This window comes from Tupaia chinensis, unplaced genomic scaffold, assembly GCF_000334495.1.
Source record: "Tupaia chinensis unplaced genomic scaffold, TupChi_1.0 Scaffold000597_1, whole genome shotgun sequence".
Taxonomy (NCBI): Eukaryota; Metazoa; Chordata; class Mammalia; order Scandentia; family Tupaiidae; genus Tupaia; species Tupaia belangeri.
The window spans coordinates 3,764,138-3,786,419 of NW_006160114.1; the positions used below are offsets into that span (position 1 = coordinate 3,764,138).

Consider the following 22,282-nt stretch of genomic DNA (forward strand, 5'->3'; position numbering starts at 1 on the left):
ATAACCAACCCTTTTTCCCCGCCATATATAATTATCACATGTTAACAATTTGCCTCATTTATTTCATGTCTCTCAGACTTATATTTTTGATGAACCATATAAAAATAAGTTGCAGAGATCATGACACTTTGTTCCTAACTTCATTGTCAAGTATCTTCTTTTTTTTTTTTTTTTTTTTTGGAGAGATTTTCACTGTAGGGCGCGTGCGCTCGCCAGACAGACAGAGAGAGACATAGAGACAGAAAGCGAGAAATCACCCCCCAGGGGGGATGGTCACGCCGCAATCCCTTCTCCTCCATTCTCCTCTCGGGATCTTGGGCACGCACGCACATGCACCCGGCGTGAGTTTTAAGCCACCGGGTCCGGGACACGAACCGCGGTCGACTACGTGGGAGTCCAGCGACATAGCCATTACGCTAACTGCTGGTTCCCAAGTATCTTCTAAGAACCATCTCTTACATAAGTATAATACCATTATCACATCTTAAAAACCTTTTCATAATAGCTAATGTTAAAGTTTAAATTTTAAATGCTTTTAATTTTCTCAGTAGTCTGAAAAATATCTATCATAGGTTTCAAGTATTATATTTGGTTACAATGTCTCATTAGTTTTTTCTTTCCTTCAAGCAGTGTCTCCCTGTGAAAAGCCTCCAAACTCTCCAGCTGAGCCATACTCAGTTCTGTACTGACTTATTTATTTGGAAAGGTCTGGGCTCACTGTGTTGCTCATGCCAGCCTTAAGCTCACAATTCTCTTGCCTTGGTCTCCTTAAGTAACTGGGATTACAAGCGTGTCCAGCCTTCAGACTGGATCAAGAATTGAACCTAGGCCTTCCATGTGGCTGCAGACTTCAGAATTCATTTTAGCAGTGCACAACACCCATAGCTGGGCCCTCATTAGTGTCTTAATCTAGAACTGTCCTCAGGTGCTTTGGGTTTATCTATTGTAGCTAAACCCATATACTGGGTTTGTCTGATTGTTCCCTTGCAATTAGATCCAGGTTAACCATTTTGGGAAGGAAAGAAAAAGTGATGTTTGTGTACTTCTGATTGCATATGACAGTATGACCCATCGTACTAAGTTTTGTCCCTTTGCTAAAAGGCAAGTCAGACCTGGCCTACCAGATCTCGCCATTGTACAGGCACACTGTTTCCTTGGTAACATTAATTAATGTGTGCGGGTAAAACTGCGTCTCTGGGTAGTCATCCTGTTCAACAACTTTTTACTCAAAGGTCCTTACATCTATTCCTCTGATTACTGCCTAAATCAGTTATTACATTAAGAATCACAGAATACTGATTTTTCTCATTCTGTAAATTCTTTTTTATTTTATCGTTGTTATTTAGGATGCTCAAATTTTGCCAGCAGTTACTTCTTCAAACTGGCTCCTGTGTGTATCTACACAAACATCGAAAATATTGTTTATCCCTTTCATCAGCAAAAATACTCATATATATTCACTAAAGAAAATTTTGAAATAGTAAAGTTCAATAAAGGAGAAGCCCAACATCCTGACAGGAGAATAGAGAAGAAGGGATTGTGGTGTGGCCATCCCATTAAGGGGTGGTTTCTCACTTTCCTTCTTCTGTCTCTCTCCAGGGAGCACATACATCCTCCTGCAAAAAGCTTAAAAAAATAATAATTAAAAAAACCTGTATTTCCCCATATAAAAATAATTATTATTAGCATTTTGGTCTTCTTTCAAGATTGAGATATATGCATGTATGTCTGTGTGTGTGTGTGTGTGTGTGTGTGTGTAATTTCTCTTTATCTTTGTTACCTAAAAACAAGAACATAATGTACAGCATACCAAATTTTGTTTTTCTTTTTATAGATGTCAAAGGGAACATGAGCCTTCCAGAGAAAGAAACAGAAAAAACAGAGAGAGGGAGAGGGAGAAGGAGAAAGCATCCTACAGTGGAGGTATCATCACACTGCCATCCCTTGAAAAATGTAGGCATATTGAGAGAGACAGAGAGACAGAAAGCGAGAAATCACCCCCCAGGGGGGATTCTCCTCCATTCTCCTCTTGGGATCTTGGGCACGCACGCACATGCGCCTGGCGTGAGTTTAAGCCACCGGGTCTGGGACACGAACTGAGGTCGACTACGTGGGAGTCCAGCGACATAGCCATTACGCTAACTACTGGTCCCAGAGATCTAATTCTTTTAACATCAGGTTATAGGAATGGCCCAGAGCACACCAAGTTTTTTTTGTTAAAAGAGGTTTTTGCTATAGGGCGCGTGCGCTCGCCAGAAAGAGAGACAGAAAGCGAGAAGTCACCCCCCAGGGGGGATGGCCACGCCACAATCCTTTCTCCTCCATTCTCCTCTCGGGATCTTGGGCATGCACACACACGCGCCCGGCGTGAGTTTTAAGCCACCGGGTCCGGGACGCAAACTGTGGTCAACTACGTGGGAGTCCAGTGACATAGTCATTACACTAACTGCTGGTCCCACACCAAGTTTTTAACCAAACTTTTTTCATAGGAAATTATTTTCTATCTGATGAACTATTCTCCTGTAGCATTACTTTTAATGACATGCCTTACTTATACTTATTCATATGGATATAACATAATTTATTTAACCAAGACTTCATGGTTGAGCATTTAGTTTGTTCTCATGTTCTTTGATTACTAACAAGATTAAATATTTTTTATTATTTATTATTTTATTGGTCATTTACAGATATCATTTTGTGAACTGCATTTTCATGTCCTTTGACTGTTAATAAAGCTGCTGCCTTTTTTTTTTTTTTTTTTTTGAGAGAGAGGGAGAGGATTTTTGCTATATGGCACATGCACTTGCCAGAGAGAGAAACCGAAAGAGGGAAATCACCCGCCCCAGGAGAATGGCCACACTGCAATCTCTTCTCCTCCATTCTCCATTAATGCCTGGTATAAGTTTCAAGCCACCAGGTCCAGGACTTGAACTGCAGTCAACCTAGTGGGAGTCCAGCACCTTAACCACTATGCCACCTGCTGCCCCCAATGAAGCCTTCTTATTGGGAGGTGTATCTTTCTTACTGAATGTCAGCTTCTTAGTGGGTACAGTAATTATTTTTAAATTTTGTTTATAAGGACTAATGTTTTTAAACCTCTAATTTAAAAAAAAATTGTGTCTAATCACATGTATTCATTTTTTATTTTCAGATTTATGCAGTTGGTATATTTGGAAAAGTCTTTCCCACCCCAAGATTATGTAAATATAGCTATGTTTTATTACATTTTCTTCTTCAATTAATCTAAAATTTTATGTTGGTATATGATATTGTCATGGATCTAACTTATTTTCCACATGGTAACCTGGTATTCCACAGCATTGACAATAATTCATTCATTCTTCATTGTTTTGAAATACTTTTTATGATATACTAAGTGATTACACACACATTATTAGGCCTGTTGTTGAAATTTCTATTTTCTTCCACTAAGCTTGATGTGTAATTCTTCCTCATCTGGAATCTTCTTTTCCAGTATTTTCTTATCTTCTTGACTATATTTAGCCATTACACCAACTGCTGGTCCCCTTGGCTATATTTAGTAGTTGAGAATCTTTCCTTTGTAAATTTTAAAATTTTAATTTTTTTTGTCTTATTTTGTTGGAAAGACCCTTCTTAATAGTGTCAAATAAAAGGACATCCCCTCATTATCATTGATTCCTCTCATGGCTAAAGTTGATTATTCCAGTAAGTTTTCTTTATTTTGCAAGTATGCTAAGCACTGAACCAAGGACTTTGTACATATTATCTCTTCTTACCCCTTACAACAATTTTGTAAAGTAAATAATTTTTTTGTAGGAGCTTAAATAACTGGCTCAGGTTTACACAGCTTAGATATGGTGCTGCCAGAATTTTACTCGGGGTCTATGCAGAGTCAGGGCATATGGGCGTTATATATAATACAGTACTTTGACAGGTGTTTTAGATCTGAGAAAGCCCTTCCGTTGTCTTTACCATCAGCCGCTTGGCTAAGTAAAAGTTACTGGATTACATTCTTTTTTATACAGACATTTATAGTTCAAATTTGGTTCAGTTAAAAGCAGATTCAATTGCATTAAACAGAAACCCAAGGTAATAATGGCTTAAATAGAATTAAGATTTATATATCTCACATGTAAGGAATCCAGAGGCAGAATCCAGGACTGATAGCACAACTCCATGATCAACATGGACCCAGTGGTCTACCATCTTTCTTATCAGTGGCTTCCATTTTTAAGGAGGCCTCCTAGAGGGCACGGGATGCCACTATAGTTCAAGCCTTCACATTCATATCTTACATAGCAAGAAACATGGGACCCTTAAAAACCTTATTTTTGTAGTTGGCATTGCCATACCCAACAAAATAGGATTGCTAAGGAAGAAAAGTTATTTAATTAATGCTTCAACATTACTTTAGATTCTTTTTATAATATAGATCTCTATATGTATATTTATTATAAATATGTAATATTTTTCTTAGCTTTCTTCATATTTCAGACTCCTTATCATTTTTATCTGAAAGAAATTTTTGAGAAAAAAATTTAATGTAGAGAAAGCAAAAGAAACAATATAACAAACACTTGCATACCCACTATCTAGACTTGATAATCATTAACTTTTTCTCATTATTTGCTTTTTGGGGGGATTTTTGGCCTGAATAGTCAACCAACCTTCCACTTTAACTCTGGTATTCCCAAACACTTTTATTATGCTTCACCTCTCCCTTTTCCACAGCACTTATTGTCTCCTGACAGAATATATAATTTCCTTATATTTTATGTTTCCCTACCTCTGGAATACAAGGTCCACAAGAGCAGGATCTTTGTTTTGTTCAATGATGATTCCCAAGTACTTAGAACACTGCCTGGAACAAGCAGACACTCAATAAATATTTGTTGAATGAAAAAAATAAATGAGCATTACATTTTTAAAGATCTCTTCAGGTTGACATACACAGGCTATTCCTTTTAATTGCTTACAGTACTCTATTACCAGCAATATAAAAACATAGCCAAGTGCTTTTGGGGTACCAAACACTATTCTGATGACTTTATATTTCTCATGTAATGCTCAAATAAACCTGGGAAATAAGTACATCATTAGCCCCATGTTAGAGATGATGTAATTGAGACCAGTGAGTGGTACGCTTCTGACCTTAGAACTGCACACTAAACCATTACGCTTGAGTGCCATGAAATAAACAGACCGCAATTATTTATCTTTTTCTCTAGCGCCAATCCTTTTCTCTGGTGCCAGTTTTCCCTATCATGAACACATTTCCGGGAACTTCACTGTTCCAAACTCTTGTACATATGTGGACATTTCCTGGGGACATATACCACAAGTGGTATAGCTATGGAATCCTTTAGTTTTTGAGAAAACAGAGCAGAGCATATGACATCTAAAATTGCTTTCTTTCTGACGGAATTTTTTTTTCTCTGAGAGAATACATGTTCCATGAAGGCAGGAATTTCTATCTTTTTTGTCTGTGCTGTATTCTACGCATCTAGAAGCATGCCAGGCAGATGGGAGATACACAATAAACATTTGGTGAATGTGTAAATGGCTCTTAAATGCTTTCTTGCCCTGATTATGCAAACTCTGCTCATAGAGCCCTAAACTGTGTGAAGAGAATTTGTTTACTCGACTTTGTATAATAAGAATTGTACCCACGCCTCAGATTTACTCCCTAAAGAAGACAAGGAAAAAGGATTCTCCTTGGGTCCCTGAACTTTGCATGCTATTGGAATTCTCAAGGACTTTAAACTGTGAGATAGGAAACAAGTTCCATGACCCAGAAGCCTGAAAATGGAGGAGGAGCTAAGACCTGGTGTGGCCTGCTCTTTGCATGCTGCTAATCACCGCTCCAAGGCTGAGCCCTGCCTTGAAAAGACAGGTCTTAATCACTGCCAGCTTCAGGAATGTCACCACACCACAAGAAGACCCCAGCGAAGAGTTCTAGGTCAGTTCTACAGCTCACTTGTGCCCTTACCCCTCACACCTCCACAGTAGGGTATGTTTATGAGATTCAGTAAGGCCTCCAGGTAGCCCTCATTATCCATCATTGTCAGTGTGGTCCCACTTCACTCTATCTTAGCAGAAATTTGTGTGTGTGTGTGTGTGTGTGTGTCTTGTACATGAATAGTGCCATAGAACCCAGCAATGGTATAGGTTTCCTCTAGGTTTGGGTTCTGCTGGTCAACTCAGTTATGCTTAGGGTCAGGACAAGAATCAGGTGCATCTACCTCTATACTAACTTTTTTTTTTTTGACTCTCCTTCCACCAAGTGTCAAAATCAGACACAGAAGACCAGCTGTATAGGAAAACTTATTTGGGGCTCTCTTTTGATTGCTGCTTAAATAGGACAGCAGCTACATCTCTGATTTGAATTTTTAAATTCCTTTTTTGTTTAACTACTAAATGGAAAAGATGGCATATCAAACATTTTGATGTATAAAACACAGGACAAATTTTCTTTTTCTTCTTTTTTATTTTAGTTTTTTGCCACAGGGTGTGTGTACTCACCAAAGAGAGACAAAGAGCAAGAATGAGAAACCCCCAGGGAATGGCCATGCCACAGTTCCTTTTCTTCATTCTCCTGGGATCCTGGACACATGAACACACACACACCAGGTGTGATTTTTTCAAGCCACCAGGTCTGGGACTCAAATCATAATTGTCCATGTGGGAGTCCAGCACCTTAACCACTGCATCATCTGCTGGCCCAAGACTAGTTTTCTTGTGTAGTGAATTGAAGAGAACTTTTGGATGAGTGGCTCTATTCCTTTTATCCTCTTTGGTTTTCCTTTATTCTCCAGATCCATTCACTCTTTCACATTTCTCTTTATGTGAATAATCTCTCTTTTGGTTTTGTTCTTTACTCAAGAGCCATGCTGATATCTAAGTTTCCATCTCTTAGGAGACTTCTGGAAATGCCTTCATTATCAAACTCATTACTCAAATATTAATGAGTCCCTACTATGTACCAGGCCTTCTTTTAGGAGCTTGACAGAATAAAATTCCTGATCTCATGAAGCTTACATTATAATAAAATAAGTAGATAAGTGTATATAGAAAAGTGTGCCAAGGTACAAAGCAAAACGTGGAGGGGCACCAGTCCTGGTAGCAGAGAAAAACCCTCTCAAACCCTCTTCAACATATCCTTAAAATGTATGGAAAAAGAAAGTTCAAAGAGCCTAGCTAATACAATCATACTTCAACAAGACACCCTAGTAACTGTGAAAAACAGATATAGGTATGTCTGTCATGAACATTTCTAGTAATGTAAGACCACTCTGTGTATTATGAAATCCTCAGGGGCTCAGAATCACATGTGTGATTCTCTGATCCTAATGTCTTCATCTATAAAATAAAGACATGTCTACATTCTAGGGTTACTGGAAAGAAAGTGAACCAGTATTTATAAGGTGCTAGGCACACACTCGGCACTCAGTAATCATATGCTTGCTATTCTTTCTCCATTTAACCCTTACCCTTACCCAGACTCTTACCTTGATCAAAACAGACAGCCTTCTCCCCAAGTCATATAAATGATCCAATAGAGAGCTTTATGAAGGAACAATTAGAAATTAGACTAGTTTTTCTTTATTATACTATTTTCTCAATTACACAGAGCCTATGTAACTTGAAGTGATACAAAATAATTTCTTACTGGGTTCTTTTAGAGTCTGAATGAGCCTGAAGAAGTATTATTATATAAAGTAGAGTTTCAAGAAGGAACCAATGCATTTAGTTGAGCTATAAATATCTTATCACATGAACAGACAAGGAAGAGACTTTAGAAACCCCTGAGAGTTGGAAGTTGACTATAAAAATCTCTAACACATTATAATCACAATAAAAGTATTTATTTTAAAATTCAAAATCTTCCCATTTTCCCCAGCAGTAAAATATCAAAAAAGAAATTAAAATTTCCCAATTAATAATAATTTTTGTATGAGGAGAAACATATAATATTGACAAAAAATAAATAAATAAAAATAAAATGTAGCTTCCTTGCTCTGACAGTTGAAATTCAGGTTAACTCAGCCCCCAGAATAGAGCCTTTAAGTGTTATCTCATTACACAGATCAAAGCCAACCTTACCACCCTTTCACCAGGTCACTCCCACTAGCCTCTTCCCATGGTATAGAAGAAAATACTCTGGATTCATAATGGGAATTCTTGGACTTGAATTAGATTAATTCTAATGGGACATCCTGTATATCCTATAAAAATACTCTAATTTCCTCATCCATTTCTATCTCCTCTGGAATCACAATCCACACCTGCAATATGATACTGCCCCAATTTAGCAGAGCCTTCCACTGCTCCAAAAGCTCCAGGAATATGGAGATGGTAAATCCTGTATGGTTGGGCAAACTTTCCTGACACCACCTTTTCAGTAAGTGATTATAAACACGTCACATACTGCACTATGAATTCTTTTTTTTGGGGGGGGGGGATTTTCGCTATAGGGCGTGTGCTCTCGCAATCCCCTCTCCTCCATTCTCCTCTCGGGATCTTGGGCATGCATGCACACGCGCCCGGAGTGAGTTTTAAGCCACCAGGTCCGGGACGTGAACCGCGGTCAACTACGTGGGAGTCCAGCAACATAGCCATTATGCTAACTGCTGGATCCTGTGAATTCTTAAGTGACTATAAACACATACTGCACTGTTTATTAATTTTTTTTGAGAGGTCTTTGTTATGGGACACATGTGCTCACCAGAGAGACAAAGCAAGAAATCAGCCCCCTTTGAGGGGGTAGTCATACCACAATCCCTTCTCCTCCATTCTCCTCTTGGGATATTGGGCACGCATGTATGCACACCCAGTGTGAGTTTTAAGTCACTGGGTCTGGAACTCAAGCCACAGTCGACTATGTGAGAGTCCAACAACATAACTATTATGCCATCTGCTAGTCCCCTGCACTGTATATTCTTATTCTTTGTTAAATATTTAAGTCCTTAGTTCTAGACAAAGGTATTCCAAGGATTCTGAGCAGCAGGAAGAAAAAGACTTAGAATCCACTATAGGAAAATCATGGAGAATTTAAAAAGCTAGTAGTCATTTTCCAAGTAGACCTAAGTGACTAACGTGAGTTAACATGTGAGTTAACACTAATACACATAGATGTGGTACACTACATGATGAAAGCCCTGGCCTACTAAGTAAAAATATCACAGTCCAAGCCTACACGTAGGAACACTAGGGAACAGAGTATGCTTTGGGAGTCAAACTACTCACTACTTAGCTCACCTAATTGGTCCATGTTCTCACTGTTTCCAATATTCCTCTGTTTATTTGACTGTAAAGCAAACCTTTCTCCCTGTCTCTTATCATTGCATCACATTAGAAAAGCATCCTTTCACTTCCTGGGAAACCTCTAGTACCAAATATAATGAAAAATAAGATATTTGTCTTGATTGAAAATTCCATGTTTCCCAGAGTTATAAATGAAAAGACAGTTGTCAGGAAGCAATTCAGTTGAGCCTAAGTGAATCAATGTTACAAATCCTTTGAGATGGTGCCAAAAAAAAAAAAAAAAAAAAAAAAGAACAACTATTAATTTTCAAATAATGCCATCTATAAAAGAAAGGATACCCTCTATTACCATTTCATTTTAAAAGGTCATGGTATACCCTTAAATGGCATATTTCACTCAACCATAAAAAAGTGACATTATGACACCTGCTACAACATGGATGAACTCTGAAACACTGAGCTAAGTGAAATAAGCCAGATACAAAAGAACAAATATTACATGATCAATCCACTTCCATGAGATGTGGAACAGGCAAATAGACCAAGACAGAAAGTAGCTTAGACGTTACCAGTGGGAGAAGAAAATGAAGTGGAGAGTTACTGCATAATGGGCATGGAGTTCTGTTTGGGGAAGATAAAAGAACTTTGAAATAGTGGTGATGGTTGCACATCATGAATATACTTAGGGCATTGAATTGCACACTTAAAAAACAGAATGACCAAAACATGAAGACATTTGACCACACACACATACACAGACATACACGGTAGAAAGCATAGTTTCATCCACAGATGCTCTCAGTGAGGTAGGAGAAAAGACAGCTGCAGATCCAGTGAGTTTGTCAGTTCAGCCCTGGAAACCGAGATACTGTAGTTCTGGAGCATCTGCTGAGAGTGAAAGGGTCTTAGAATCTTATTTCTTCTGACAACAGTTCTCTACTTTTTATCCATCATTTAATGTTCCCCATTATCTGATCCTGGGTTTACCCAATGTACTCACTAGTAAGAAGACTCTACTTCAGTCAAGCCCAGGACACCCAGCTCTCTTCTACCTCCATCTCCTTATTTACATTCTCTTCCTTTTCTTTTATTCACCCTCTCCTTCTTCAAGGCCAGCTCAAAAAACCACTTCCATGTGGAGGAGACTCTCTCTCCCTAATTAGCCTTGGTCCTTCTCGCTGACTCCCCTAGACTTGAATATTAAGAACATACAACATGCTACTCTACAATGGACCTTACTTACCCACAGTAGAGTACTGATTACTGTTTTCCATTGGTTAGTCTTTGTAGGCTCCTTCTCTTATCTCTTTTGGGTATTTGCCTCACAAAGCAAGTGTTATTAGTCTTTTAAATACAAATTACAGTAAACATTGTAATTTGACTAGTGACTAATAAGTAACAATCGTGGTATTTAGCAAACACATTGCTGTGTTCCACATAATCAGAGCAGTGTTTACCACACTGAAATTTTCACAGTAAATGTATTTATTTATTTTATTTTTTGGAGAAGTTTTTGTTATAGGGCGCGTGCGCTCACCAGACAGACAGAAACAGAGAGACAGAAAGCAAGAAATCACTCCCCAGGGGGGGATGGCCACGCCGCAATCCCTTCTCCTCCATTCTCCTCTTGGGATCTTGGGCACGCATGCACACGCACCCAGCGTGAGTTTAAGCCACCGGGTCCGGGACTCGAACCGCAGTCAACTACATGAGAGTCCAATGACATAGCCATTACACCAACTGCTGGTCCCTCACAGTAAATTTATTAATAGGATATTAGCTCCATGTTAATGAAACAGAATCTGAAGTGTTGAAAAATCAAGCAACCTATGCTAGGTCATATGCCAATTAATACAATTAATCAAAATTAATAAAATAGAATTTAATGAATGTAAGTCATTAAAATTTCATCTCCTTATAGATAAAGAGAGTTTCCTAAGGGCCAGCAGACAGTGTAATGGTTATGTAGCTGGACTCCCACATAGTCAACCACAGTTGGAGTTTTAGACCCAGTGGCTTAAAACTCACTGGACATGTGTATGTGCATGCCCAAAATCCCAAGAGAAGAAAGAAGAAGGGATTGCAGCTTGGCCATCCCCCTAGGGGGGTGATTTCTCACTTTCGGGTGCTCTGTCTCTCTGGCAAGCGCACATGCCCTGTAGCAAAAAATATCTTTCTAAAAATAAAAAAAAACTTCCTAGTATATATGCAACTTAGAATTAACCTAGTAAAGCCCTTTTCTATAGAAAACAATACACTTTAGTTATATAAATAAAAGTTTTGTCATACAACCGGGATCTATCCAGCCAAGTTAGGAAACAAAACTCTGTACTTAAAAGTACCTTTATTTTTCACTTTTAAAAAGTTACTAAGTAAGAGGCCAGGTGATGGTGCTATAGTAACCAAATAGACCTCTTGGGAAGGTCCTTATTAGCAGTCCCTAGGTCCTCCGTGTACACATGGGGCACACACACATGCCCTTGATCTGGGGCTGGTGTAAAGACTTGTTGGGGGTGCAGGTCTCCCTTTCTCATGGAAGAAATAAATACACTTTTTTTTTAAGATATGGTATTTTCAATTTGCTATAAGGCAAGTGCGCTCACCAGAGAGAGTGAGAGAGAGAGAGAGAGGGAAAAGTGAGAAAGCAAGCCACCAGGTTTGGGATTCAGACTGCAGTCGGCCAGGTGGGAATCCACTGTGTTAACCACCATGCCACCTGCTGGCCCTAGTACACTTTTTTTTCTAAGTTAACAAGTGCTACATATTTGCTAAAGGAAAAATATAAAATAAATCAGGGGGGAAATAATTCCACTATCTAGAATTAACAACTATCGATATCTATCTACATTTTTGCATATTTCACTATGAATATATGTAGAGCACCTTTTTGGAGAAGAATGGTGTGTGTGTGTGTGTGTGTGTGTAACTTTATAATAGACTTCTTAATTTAAGGGAGGGTGAATAATTACATGTCAAGTATACATCTATGTTTCCATTAATGACTGCATTACTTATAAGCTAATTCTCTTATCTTGTGTATTTAAGTGGGCTCATTTTTTTTTTCTATCATACAAAAAACTCTGATGAACATTACTTTATCTTCATGCATATATACAATTATTTCCTTAAGATAAGTTACTACAAGTAGAACTTACAGGTCAATGATAAATAACTTACTTTTTAAACATTTTGTTAATGAAATAGAGGCGACAGAACATTCAGGGGGCATGCTGATTTTTTTAATACTCTGATGAGTTTAAAATGTATTTTAGCCAGTTATAATTCCAACTGTTTTTCTAATAAATCCAAAGAATTTAAGTAGGTATCTCCCACATTCCAGCCACTTTAAACTATGACAACATACAAGTGAAAAGCTTAGAAATCTAAAATTGATTTGGAAGACAAGACATATCCTAATTTCAAAAATATTTTTATTAGTTCTTTAATCAAATGAGAAATAAAGGTTAAGGAGGAAAAGATGAATTCATATTTGCAAAAACTGATTTCTTCTGATTTAAAAAAAATGTTTTATTCTGATTTAGGAAATACATGTTCATCATGGAAAATCTGGAAAATACATAGAAAAAAAGTGAATTTCCCAGAATTCAACAATATATAAGATAGCCTTACAGTTTTTCTACACATGTGTATTTTTACACAATTTTTGCCATTTACCTCTTCCCCACCCCAGTCACTAAAAGAGTGAGGAAGACAGTTCCTTGAGGATCATACCTATGGCTTCCTCAATACCATTCCATTCTCACTCGGCCTCCTCTGCTGCTGAGCTTTGGCCCATTTCCTTGCTTGCTTCCTAGACTTTGGTGTAAATGTACAACCCACCCCAAAGCATACCAAGGCTCCTCTGCTCCCAGCCTGACAATGCCCAGCAAAATGGGAGAAGTCAGAGTCAACTTTCAGCTGCCTTCTCCACTTCAGAGCCAGGTTTTCCCCAGTAACACTGAAGATTTATCTCAGCTGTTCACTAACATAAACAGTGCCTAATACTCCTAAAATTTATATAGTACTTTCAAGTTTTAGAAGTGTTCCCACACACATATAGTCTTCACAATAGCCCTCTGTATTCTGACAGACAGAACATATATCCCCATTTAACAGGAGAGTAAACTGAGGCACAGAGTTGAGGGAAGAACATAGCTAGCGAGTGGCAGAACATACTTCTAAAGCCAGAAATTGACTTCAAGATCAGAGCTATTTACCTCGTAGCCAACCATTTTCAAGTCTATCAAGGGAAAATTATGAATCAGAAGGATCTTGAATAAATCCTCTAACCTAAACCTCTAGCAGTCACATATAAAGAACACAAAGCCCAGAGAAGCTAGATGATTGCCCAAAGTCACCAGCTAGTTAGTGATGAAGTGGATCTAAAGGAACAATCTTCAGACTCCAAGGCCAGTGATCACTCCAGTCGTCCCTAGAGACATGTTCTTTAATAAGTTGGTCTCTCATCGGTGTCTTCTGCTTAGCCAAATGTCAACCAGGAATTAAAGTCCTGAAAGTGTAGAATGTTGGAGCCGGAAGAACCTTAAAGACCAGGCCAACCCACTCATGAGGCATAAAAGGTCCAAAACCCCAATGTTCTGTTCTCTGATCTTCCACTCATGGTATTACTTCCCTTCTGAATATAGCCAGAAATAAAGTCTGGCCCAAAATGTTTACTTCCTCCTTTGACACTCATTATATGATAGGTCAGGGATCAGCAAAGTGAAAGCGAAACTAAACAGGATTTGACATTCAGAAGATACTTCTTTGGTAACAGATGTACCCACCATGACTTTTATCACAAAATAACCAAGTTCTGCTGGGTTCCAGAGTTTCCCAACTCTGGTCCTTCATCTCTCCCACCAAACCAGAGAGGGCCTACTGAAGTGTGTTTGTGTATAGGAAAGAGCACCCATGTCCACCAGAAGTCATTCATCCCTTTAATCTGTAAAATGTAGCACAGTTAGCCCTGTAGCCTAGGGCTTAAGGAAGCCCAATTCCACATGGCTAATTGCAGTCTGAATCACACCAGTGGCTTGAAAAATACTCCGAGTATGTGTGCATGTGTCACAAATCCGGATAGGATGGAGAAATGGAAAAGAAGGGAATGTGGTGTGACCACACTTCTTTAGAGGGGTACTTTCTATCCACCCCCTCTCTGTCTCTTGCCCATAGTTCCATGACTAGCCTCATCTCTTCAACGGAATAGAAAGCTTACTGAGCTTCCTCTATTAATTGAACACCTACCATGTGCCAGACGATGTGTGTGGCAGGATAGAGATGTCCCTTACCTTTCAGAAACTTGAACGATAAAGCCATGTGAAAAACTAAGCGCGGTCACAGAGGAGTAAACAAGGAGTCAAGGAGCCCCAAAAAGGAGCATCTCTTGGCAGGAGGCCAGTAGCCGCCAGGTAAGATAAAGAGCCGCGTCTTAAAAGGCTAGTAGAATCAGTTGGGTAAAGGAAAGAGCGGGCCAGGGGCAGCCACCACGCGGAAAAAACAAGCTTGGTTACAGGAGATACACAGTTCAACGTTGCAGGAGCATCGAGTGTAAGGCAGGGATAGGTGGGAGTTCAGGCTGGAGCGGTGAGCCTAGCAAGGTGTCCGCAGGCGACAGGCCCGCGTAATTCCCGCTGACCTGGTACCGGGCTTGGGGGTGGCGCTTACGCAATTCGCAAGTAAACGAATTTGGGCGCCTATAGCGAGGCTCTGTCAATGACGGTCGGTGGTGGCGCCGCCAGCCCCCGCCCCCGTGCACCTGTGCGCCTTCGCAGCTGCCAAAGCAAACGCAGGCTACTGCTTGAATCCGCCAGATTTTCAAAGGGGGCCGCAATGCCCCAGGCAAGGCCATATCTGCCGCGGGTCCCCCGCCCCCGGGCCCCCACGTTTATCCGCTGGGGTTAAAACGCCTGTTGACGCACTGTGGCGGCTGCCTGCGCGTTAGCCTGCAGCCGGGCGGGTTTCTCTGCAGTCGGCACCAGGTTTTCCCGAAGAAGAGTCCCTGCGGGCCTCCCCGACCCAGGGATGGGGAGGCAGAGGGTGGCGAAGGCTGCCTTGGCCCGGCTGGCACTAGGCCGGACACGGCCACCGGGAAGGGGCTGGTGCCTTCCAGGGCTTGCGCAAGGGGCAGTGCGGAAATCCGTCCTCCCGGGAAAGCGCAGCGAGAAACAAGACGAGCGCCCTCCTCTTGGCGCCCGCGGCTGGGGGGCGCCAGGGGTGGAGGCTGGGGCTCCCAGCGTAGCCGGGCTCTAGCCTGAGCCCGGGCCGGGGCCGGGCCGGGGCGGGCGCCCAGGGCGGGCGATGGAGCGACGGCCGGGCGTCATTACCTGGCCAGTGTGGTTTTTCCCGAGCCCGGGAGGCCTCGCAGGAGGTAGAGGTGTTTCCTAAAGCTGTGGCGACGCGGAGGTGTCCCCCGCGGGGGCGGCAGGCGAGGCGGGCGGTGCGGGCGTTGTGGCGGTTGGGGCTGCTGCCGTTGGTGCTTGAGGCTCAGCCTCCCAAAGGATTCAAGGAAACTGTCTTCCATGGGGAGGGGGCTGGCTGCGAGATCCCTGGGTTCGCTTTCCTGAAGTCACCGTCTTGGCCAAAGCTGTTGTTTTTGTGACTCTCCGGCCATGTGATAGATGGAGGGGCGGGCGCTTGGAGCCCAGCCCCTCCTTCCCACTCCCCGGAACCGTGCTGCGTGGGAGGGGGCATCCCTACCTGGAAAGCTGGGGACGCTGGGAGACTGACAGCCCAGAAAACGTGGGTCAGGAGGCCCCTCTCCCACTCGTACCCTGCTCTCTGCACATCCTCCAGCGCTGTTCGCCTGAGGGAAGGGAGCCCGTCCGCCTGGTGAGACACTGGGACACTTTTCCTCCCGCCACCTAAGCCAGGCTTCCTGCACAGCCCTTCCCCACTCCACCCACCGACACTTCCCCCGCAACCAGCCTAGACCTTGAAAGTGAAATATTGTAGTTGACAATGCACATGAACAACACTTTGGATAGTAATAGTAAAGGGTATTTTCTCCTCCAATTTTTTTTTTGGGGGGGGGAAGGTTTTTGCTACAGAGATTTTGCGCTCACCAGAGAGACAGAGACAGACAGCCCTTCCCCACTCCACCCACCGACACTTCCCCCGCAACCAGCCTAGACCTTGAAAGTGAAATATTGTAGTTGACAATGCACATGAACAACACTTTGGATAGTAATAGTAAAGGGTATTTTCTCCTCCAATTTTTTTTTTGGGGGGGGGAAGGTTTTTGCTACAGAGATTTTGCGCTCACCAGAGAGACAGAGACAGACAGAGAGAATGTAAGGATTTTGCTACAGGGCAAGTGCGCTCACCAGAGAGACAGAGACAGACAGAGAGAATGTGAGAAATCGCCCCCCTGGGGGATGGCCACGCTGCAATCCCTTCTCCTCCCTCCACTCTCCTCTCGGGATCTTGGGCACGCACGCACACTCGCCCGGCGTGAGTTTAAGTCACCGGGTCTGGGACTCGAACCGCTGGGAGTTCAGTGACATAGCCGTTACCTAACTGCTGGTCCTTTCTCCTCCAATTTTTGAGCAACAACTTCTGGCTGATATCCAAGGACTTATACCACTCTCCCAGGGCCTGTATCTTTTCATTTTTTAATATACTTTTTTTTTAAAATCAGCCTGCCAAAAATATTTTTAGAAAGCTTTGTGGTCTCTACATAACTTTAAATCTCTTCCTCCTCTGTAACAGCACCACTTAAAACTCAGGCCGATTTATGCAGGGTAGCATAAGGGCTGCCACCAAGGTGCCTGCTGTGTGGCCGCCTGAAAAGATGTGCTTCTCTGGCAACTATTTCAGATCCCCAGAGGTAGAGTCTACTGAAACCATTTATATGGAAGAAATCAGAATTAAGTTCTAAAATCCAAGAACTGGTGAGCACACGTTAGTTGATCACCATAGTAACTCTACAATATTTTACATTCAAAAACATGAGAAAGTTAGCCTGTTTTTTGAACCAAAATTCAGCATGTGTGGACTGAAAAGACAATATTCTAAATTGACACCATCCTGAAAAATCCAGGGTATATGGTGGCTTTGGTGATAATAATTATAATAAATTAATTTTGTTTCTGGCAGCTAAGGTATGAAAATTATGAAAAGGAATTTTTATGGGGGAAAAAAGGAATTTCCTTCTAAAACAAAAATCTAGAGGTTTCACAATAAACTTTGAGAAGGGGCTATCCAAGTAGGGAGGGCTCTGTGCTGAGAATTCCAACTTCCTCTTGGATTCCCCTCTGGGGAATAAATTGGGGGATTGTCTGCTCTCCCTAGAAAATCCCTTCCCAGCATGGAAGAATTATATAATACTTTCTTGATTATTCTTAGCACTATGAAAAATGGAATTTCAAATGCCTCTCAAAATATTAGGGGAAAACCATAAGGAACAGAAAATACACATGAGTCCCAGAAACAGTGAAACTTAACATCTACATCCTATCATACTTAAGATCAGAGTGTTTTTGCCCAGCTTCAGATGCTGCCTTTTTATTCTAGATCTGTACTGTTCAGTATGGGAGCCAGTAGGCATATGTGGCTATTGAGCATTTGAAATGTGGCTAATACAAATTGAGATTAGAATACACACTGAATTTCAAAAGTTCAGTATGAAAGAAACATATCCCATTAATCATTTTTTGTACTGATTATATGTTGAATTGATAATATGTTGGTATACTGGGTTAATACATTATTAAAATTAATTTCACCTGTTTATTTTTACTTTTTTTTTTCTTATGAGAGAGAGAGGTATTTCTGAGAAGGCCTCACCACTGTGATCCGCTGCCTTAGCCTCCCAGTTAGCCCAGACTACTAGCACATGCCACCATGCCATGCTATTTAAATTGGTCCTGGATTCTAACCTGGACTTCACATGTAGTCCCAACCTCCCTACCATGTATATCACCAGGGCCTGACCTCTTTTTTACATTTTTGTTGAGGCTACTAGAAATTTAAGTTATACGTGTGGCCGGCATTATATTTCAATTGTACAGTGCTACATGTGACTTCCCTCCACTTCTATTGCCTTCTATAGATGTGGTCCCAGACAGCATGAATTAGGGCAAGAGGAAGACATGCAGTTTTGTGGCTAGAAGTACTGACACAGAGTCTGCAGTGCCTGTGGCAGGAGGAGCTAATAGATGTTGAGAAATATAACCCTATTGCTCAGAAGACAGGGCTGATCTAGGAACAGAACTTCGGATATCATTGAACCTATGGGAAGGAAACAGAACAGAACAGAGCAGACAGCTAAGAAGGGAGCCCTGAGGACACCAGTTTTTAAGAACTCTTAACGAGATGTTAAAAATAAGAAGGTACGAGTGAAGAGCTGGCAGAAACTGGGAATTTATTCCTCAAATCTACAGTTTCAAATAAATCAAGATTTGTCCTGTATGTGGACACACACACACACACTCTCGCTCGCTCTCTATCATGAAAATGACAAATAAATAAAATTATAACATCTTCAAAATCAGATGAAATGTACAAATTGTTACCTCCTCTGAAGAGTATTTTATTATTCAGATAACTTATCAAGAATAATTGGACAGATTATCCAAACCAGTTTTGGTATCCAGTGGGTATTATCCTGGTGAAAGAATCCTCTGAGTCAGCACTGACTTTACTTGGTGAGCAAGATCTTCAGCAGCACCATGAAGACTGGAGAACTCAACTACAAACAAACACAGCCCAGACAAGTTCAGACAAAATGGTGACAGGAGCGGAATTTGTTTTTAAGTCCCAGCCTTTGCTTTCCCTGTTATGTCACTCGCCTGGCATCTAGGACTTCACCTCATAGCCACAGTTCACAGGCTGCCTGGTCCTGGCCTATTTCAAGATCTCATTCCCCTGACACTTCCCAGTCTCCTTCCCCTATGCCTAAACTTGTTCTATGGCACAGTCTCTGAGGACCCAAGTGTTTAGATTATAAAAATTAATAATAAATACACTAATTCATGCAAATGTGTTAATAAGTTTACTGGGTCATGTATTCTTCTTCAAGATAACACAATTTCTACTTTGCTAAGGAGCATTTCAAAGACAATGCTCTAACTAGGAGTTATTTAGGGGAAGGGAATTAAGCATCATTAATAGCCTATTATTTTACTTATGCTAAGTATTTTATATAAGTTATTTCATGTAATCCTTATTTAATATTCTCTTGACAGGTTGGTATTATAAACCTTTTTAAAAAAAAAAAAAAAGAGTTACCTATTTATTTACTTCCATTTGTTATTATTATTTCTTCAGTTTGACCAGACAGAGACAGTGAGAAAGAGAGAAAGGGAAAGCAAGAAAGCAAGCCGCCAGGTCCAGGACCTAGACCACAGTTGGCTATGTGGGAATCCAGCGACTCTATCCACCACCTACTGGCCCCATAAACCTGTTTTTTACAGATGAAGCAACTGAGGTTCTAAGAAGGGAATACATTTAAGGTTATTCTAGCACATCGCTCCACCTCCACAAGAATGCCACAACATCAGATACCTTGGTAACCAGGAGGGAGAGAATTTTGAAATAAGCAAGGCCTTATGTTTCCTAGAACTACCTAGATTCTCCTGTGATTTCTCTTTTTCTAAATTTCTACTCTTTGAGAACCACTATTCAGTACATTATGCCAAACACAAAATGGGAAGGCCCTTTCTTGTAATTGTAAAAATTCTGCACATAGCTATAACACTCATAAAAATTCCCCAACAAGAAAAGATTAATAATTATGGGGCAACTGCTTGGTAAGGAAAAAAAATAGGTTTATGGAGAACAATTTAGCACACACATGGAAGATCAACATAAAAATAAATATATCTAGAAAGTGTCCTTGACACAAAATTTAGACAGTAGAAAAGACTCCTGAATTGGGCATAACTGATGTATCATACTTGATGCATGCTGCCTGTACTGGTATCTTATCACGCTGGGGCCACCTCATGGGGTAAAGGAGAACACTCCCTTCCTAACCTCAGTTGTAACATCAACTTCTGACAGAATGAATGTTTTAGCTGCCATATCCTCAGTGTGTAGAACAAGGTCTAGTATGATGCAACTCAATAAATATTTGGTGAGTAAATGGAATGAATGTCTTCACGTTCTCCCTCTAGTATTCCTTACAGCCTCTTATCTTTTCCCGTATCATATTTATCCTACATTTCCTAGTGGTCCCTCCAGATCACTATACTCTTCTCCCAAATCTTCAGTTCTTCTTTTCCAGCAGAAACAGTTTTAAAACAAACACAAATATTTTTGCTGGGTATACACATATTTCTAGCTGAGAAATGGAAACACAGAATACTCTTATAAATAAGAGTTAAAATAAAGAGAGAAAACATATGGTAAATGCACTGTGCATTTCATTCTTATCAAATGCAGACACATACACTGAAATTACAGCAGATGTGTTTATTTCATAATTTAAGCATTTGGGGAAAAAAGTGCAATATGTTTATTTCAGTGTCAACTTGATGTCAAGTTTAAAATACAACATGGATTTGTCTGTATTTGTCTAACACATGCAAATGTGTTAATAAGTTCACTGGTCATGTATTCTTCTCCAAGATAACACAATTTGTACTTTGCTAGGGAACATTTCAAAGACAATGCTCTAACCTAGGAAGAATTTAGAGGAAGGGAATTAAGCCTCATTAATAAGCCTATTATTTTACTTACGCTAAGTATTTTATATAAGTTATTTCATGTAATCCTTATTTAATATTCTTTTGACAGGTTGGTATTATAAACCTTTTTTTAAAAAATTCCTAGAGAATATGTTAATATTTTAAAATAACCTACACCCCTAATTGCCAGACCTCATCACTTACTAATCCAACAAGGGAAATCGCTCATAAACTTGTGAGTTAACAGGATACTCAAAGATATGTCTTAACCAATGAAGTGGGAAAATAAATTTGGGAGCAACAATCTAAGGATTTTGTATTTCACAAAAATATTTACCTTTAAAGAAAGTAAGTGTATTACATATGTAATATATTGCACATAGGGTTGCTGTGGTAACTAACTACACTTTTTTATATTTTACTCTTCAATTGTGGTACACATGAGCTATTACAACCAAATATTATCATCATGCACTTCCATCTGATCATATAGAAATCTCTGGGATAAGCTGTACTTACAGTTCAAGAAAGTCTCATTTTTTAAGCAATCTTCTTCTGTTTTTGCTAGAAATTATAAAGAAAATACGTAAAGTAATGATTAATATTTGTCACTGGGGTTAAGTATGCGCTGTCATACTCACGTAGAGACACTTCTAAAATGACAAAAGAAACATAACTTTAAATGGCAATCTAAACATTTAAAGTAGTGTTCTGTGTGTATAGTTTAAGTAGCAATAAGGTCTCCATTGGGAATGAGGAGAAATAAGTTCACAAAAATGTTTTTGGTTTTAATAAATGGAGGCACACAATGAATCTATTTTTCCCACAGTTATCGTCATAAGAAATATTTACAGGGCCAGCAGGTAGCATAGTGGTTAAGGCATTGGACTCCCACATGGCCAACGGTAGTTCAAGCCTCAGTCCCAGGGACTTGAAAATTCATGCTGGGTCCAAGTGTATGTGTACCCAAAGTCCCAAAATGAGAATGGAGGAGAGGGGACTGCAATATGGCCATTCCCTTGGTGGGAAGGGTGATTTCTCACTTTGTCTCTCCAGGAGTGTATGTACCCCATAGCAAAAAATCTCCCTCAAAAAAAAAAAAAAGGAGAGAGAGAAATACCTACTATCCTAAACTAGTTTATAATGTTTTGACAAACTTTGATTTTATTATTTATTTCAAAATGTATCCTTACTCTTGCTTTTGAGAACTTATTTTTTAATTGCCAAAGGCATGTGCACTTTCCAGAGAGAGACAGACAGAGGAAGAGAGGGAGGAGAAAAGGGGAATGGGGAATGGTCTCACCACAGTCCATTCTCTTGCATTTCTCTACAGTCAGCAAAGTGGGATCCAACTCCCTTAACCACAAGGCCACTTGGCTGACAGCTTTGGGAAACATTTAAAC

General features: G+C 40.3%; 2 protein-coding genes across 8 annotated transcripts in view; both read right to left on the minus strand.

Moving 5' to 3' along the window:
• The window catches only part of N4BP2L1 (NEDD4 binding protein 2 like 1), a 31,591-nt gene extending 15,588 nt beyond the window's left edge, over nucleotides 1-16,003 (minus strand). For 2 of the 6 annotated variants that reach the window (XM_027775690.1, XM_027775689.1), the window contains exons 1-2: nucleotides 15,576-16,003; nucleotides 4,772-4,846 (exon numbers count right to left, since the gene is read on the minus strand). In XM_027775690.1, coding sequence (XP_027631491.1) covers nucleotides 4,772-4,846; nucleotides 15,576-15,772 — 272 coding nt within the window. In that variant the 5' untranslated portion in view covers nucleotides 15,773-16,003. The remainder of the gene's footprint in view (nucleotides 1-4,771; nucleotides 4,847-15,575) is intronic. The other 4 variants (XM_027775688.1, XM_027775687.1, XM_006158438.3 and 1 more) reach the window with 4 other exon arrangements.
• A 2,659-nt stretch (nucleotides 16,004-18,662) lies between these two features.
• LOC102492345 (NEDD4 binding protein 2 like 2) overlaps nucleotides 18,663-22,282 on the minus strand; it is a 113,446-nt gene continuing 109,826 nt past the window's right edge. Inside the window, exons 8-9 of one of the 2 annotated variants that reach the window (XM_006158442.3) lie at nucleotides 21,399-21,443; nucleotides 18,663-18,940 (exon numbers count right to left, since the gene is read on the minus strand). In XM_006158442.3, coding sequence (XP_006158504.1) covers nucleotides 21,420-21,443 — 24 coding nt within the window. In that variant the 3' untranslated portion in view covers nucleotides 18,663-18,940; nucleotides 21,399-21,419. The remainder of the gene's footprint in view (nucleotides 18,941-21,398; nucleotides 21,444-22,282) is intronic. The other variant, XM_006158444.3, reaches the window with a different exon arrangement.